This window comes from Octopus bimaculoides, chromosome 23 (genome assembly GCF_001194135.2).
Source record: "Octopus bimaculoides isolate UCB-OBI-ISO-001 chromosome 23, ASM119413v2, whole genome shotgun sequence".
NCBI lineage: Eukaryota > Metazoa > Mollusca > Cephalopoda > Octopoda > Octopodidae > Octopus > Octopus bimaculoides.
Window position 1 is genome coordinate 6309327 of NC_069003.1, and position 2771 is coordinate 6312097.

The 2771-nt window shown below is 37.3% G+C and overlaps 1 protein-coding gene across 1 annotated transcript in view; it reads right to left on the minus strand.

The window, feature by feature from the left end:
- The window catches only part of LOC106868753 (cilia- and flagella-associated protein 299), a 25028-nt gene that overhangs the window by 668 nt on the left and 21589 nt on the right, over positions 1 to 2771 (minus strand). Inside the window, exon 5 of the mRNA XM_014914177.2 lies at positions 1244 to 1373. Within this exon, the coding sequence (XP_014769663.1) occupies positions 1244 to 1373 (130 nt within the window). The remainder of the gene's footprint in view (positions 1 to 1243; positions 1374 to 2771) is intronic.

Here is a 2771-nt window from a genome sequence, read left to right on the forward strand (position 1 = left end):
ACATATATATACATATATTCGACGGGCTTCTTTCAGTTTCCGTCTACCAAATCCACTCACAAGGCTTTTGGTCGGCCCGAGGCTATAGTAGAAGACACTTGCCCAAGGTGCCACGCAGTGGGACTGAACCCGGAACCATGTGGTTGGTAAGCAAGCTACTTACCACACAGCCACTCCTGCGCCTATATATATATACATACATACATACACACACATATATATATACATACAGCAACTGGATCTCATTACTCAGTTTTCTAGACATTGGGCATGGAAAAGTTGTTGTCCTCTGAAAAGCTAAAAATGAACAGGTTGACAATACAACCTCTAAAGTCAGGTGACAAATATAAGTAAGTTGGACCAGATGAGAATATCAGATATGATGGACCCATAAATGAGGAGAGGATCAGCAGAGTAAAGAGAATATGGTCATCAAAATTCTTAGTTTACAACACGCATATTGCACACAATACCTTTGAAGTGCCTGTCCTCATACCTAAGTTTGGCCCTCTGAACCGGCCACTGCAAGAACTCAGATGTTTGAACTTGCAAGCCGCTCAATGTTACAGGAAACTTCAACACCAACGGAGATGTAGACAAGCTATACTTCCCATGCAAGGAAGGTGGCCATGGTCTCAAATCTGTATTGATGTCATATGAAACACATATTGTGACACTGAAACAATATCTGAAGCAGATATTGCAGGAGTTTTCAAATCCAGAACACATAATACACTTTTAACTTTATATCCATTATTATTGGAGCAACAGGATACATACCAACCTGTCTAGAGCAAATAATGGCTGAAATTGGGATCTTGGGGAAAGAATGCAAATCCTTAATTCCTACGCTACAAATGATCATGATATCTGGGAGCATAAAAATCTACAAGACCTTCTAGGATTTAAAGGATGATGATTAAAAGGTGATTTCCTTCACCACCTTGCTACTAAGTAGGTGACCAGTCAAAATTTACTTTAAATTAAAAAGGGAAAAAGAAGAACTTTCATACATACATACATACATACATACATACACATGCACACAAAGATACAGAGCATTGTCAGTTGACTGCACTGGAGCAATGTGAAATGAAATATTTTGCTCAAGAACGCAACACATCATCCTCTCCGGGAATGGAAACCACAAACTTACAGTCACGAGTACAGCACCTTATCCACAAGATCACATGACTTCTACGTAATAGTAAAATAGTAAAAATATCAAAGATACATAACTTACCCCCGGATCAACTTTCATAATCTTGCGATCCTTTTTATTTTTGAACATCAATCCCTGAACATTTTCTGCAATTACTTGATAGTTTGGTGTTGGACAAGAAGAGGAGGTCTGAGTCTCCCAGTTGTAGAAACTGCAACAAAACATTGAAGTATTAATATTATTGAGAAGCAATGTAGTGACAGATCAGAGGTATATTAAGAAGCTTGACGTTCTTCGTAATAATAACTACCTGTGGTCTTTGAATCTTTCAAAACAAGTAATTCAGAAAGACAATCTATCTGTGTCCCTATTTATCTTGATATTAAACTCACTACCACTTGCTTGATTTCATACGAATGGAAATAAAACTGTCAAATGTAATAATGTCATTGCTGATTTTCACCAAATGCAACACTAATAAAAATATATATATACCATCAAAAAGAAAGACCAAAAAAACATATTGAATATATAAAAGATGACATAATCGAGAGAAAGAAAACCTATAACTACCTCCCTGAGGAAACATAAGAAAAAATAACAAAGTGGGTAAGGCGACAAGCTGGCAGAAGCGTTAGCACTCTGGGCGAAATGCTTAGCAATATTTCGTCTGTCTTTATGTTCTGAGTTCAAATTCCGCCAAGGTTGACTTTGCCTTTCATCTTTCGGGGTCGATAAATCAAGTACCAGTTGTGTACTGGAGTTGATCTAATTGATTGGTTCCCTCCCCAAAAATTCTGGGTCTTGTACCTAGAGTAGAAAAGGGGGTAAGCAACAGAAGGAAGAGAGGGAGGAGGAGCAATGGGTTAATCTTTTACTCTTTTACTTGTTTCAGTCATTTGATTGCGGCCATGCTGGAGTACCACGTTGACAGGTTTAAGTCAAACAAATCGATCCCAGGACTTATTTTTTTAAGCCTCGTACTTATTTTATCAGTCTCTTTTCCCAAACCGCTAGGCTACGGGAACATAAACATACCAACATAGGTTGTCAAGTGGTGATGGTAGGGGACAGACACTGACATAAAAACACACAAACACAGATATATATATATAAATGCTTGAGCCATGCAGGCTTGGTCAGCCAGCAGAGAATTCACAAGAATCAACTCTTTGTAAATTGTGATATGGCTATTGTTCACAAGAGAACATGTCAAACGTGTGTCTGCCAATTGGAGGATTGAAAAGGCACGTCAAAAGACTTTGTACTGTGGCACTTGTTCCTTCTGCCAGCCAGCACAGCAGTGCAATATGCAATGGAATGTGCAAATCTATGGCCAGGCTCAAGAGTCACATTGCATTGTCAATGACTCATTTCAATGATTCTTTCTAGCAATGGCTTTGCTTGTATACGAGAAAGAAGCTATATATATATACACACACACACATACACATACATAAATGTATGTATATAGAGATGTATCTACATATATACATGCATACATATACATATATATATACATACATACATACCTCTATGTATGTATGTATGTATGTATGTGTGTGTGTGTATATATATATATATATATATATATATATATATATATATA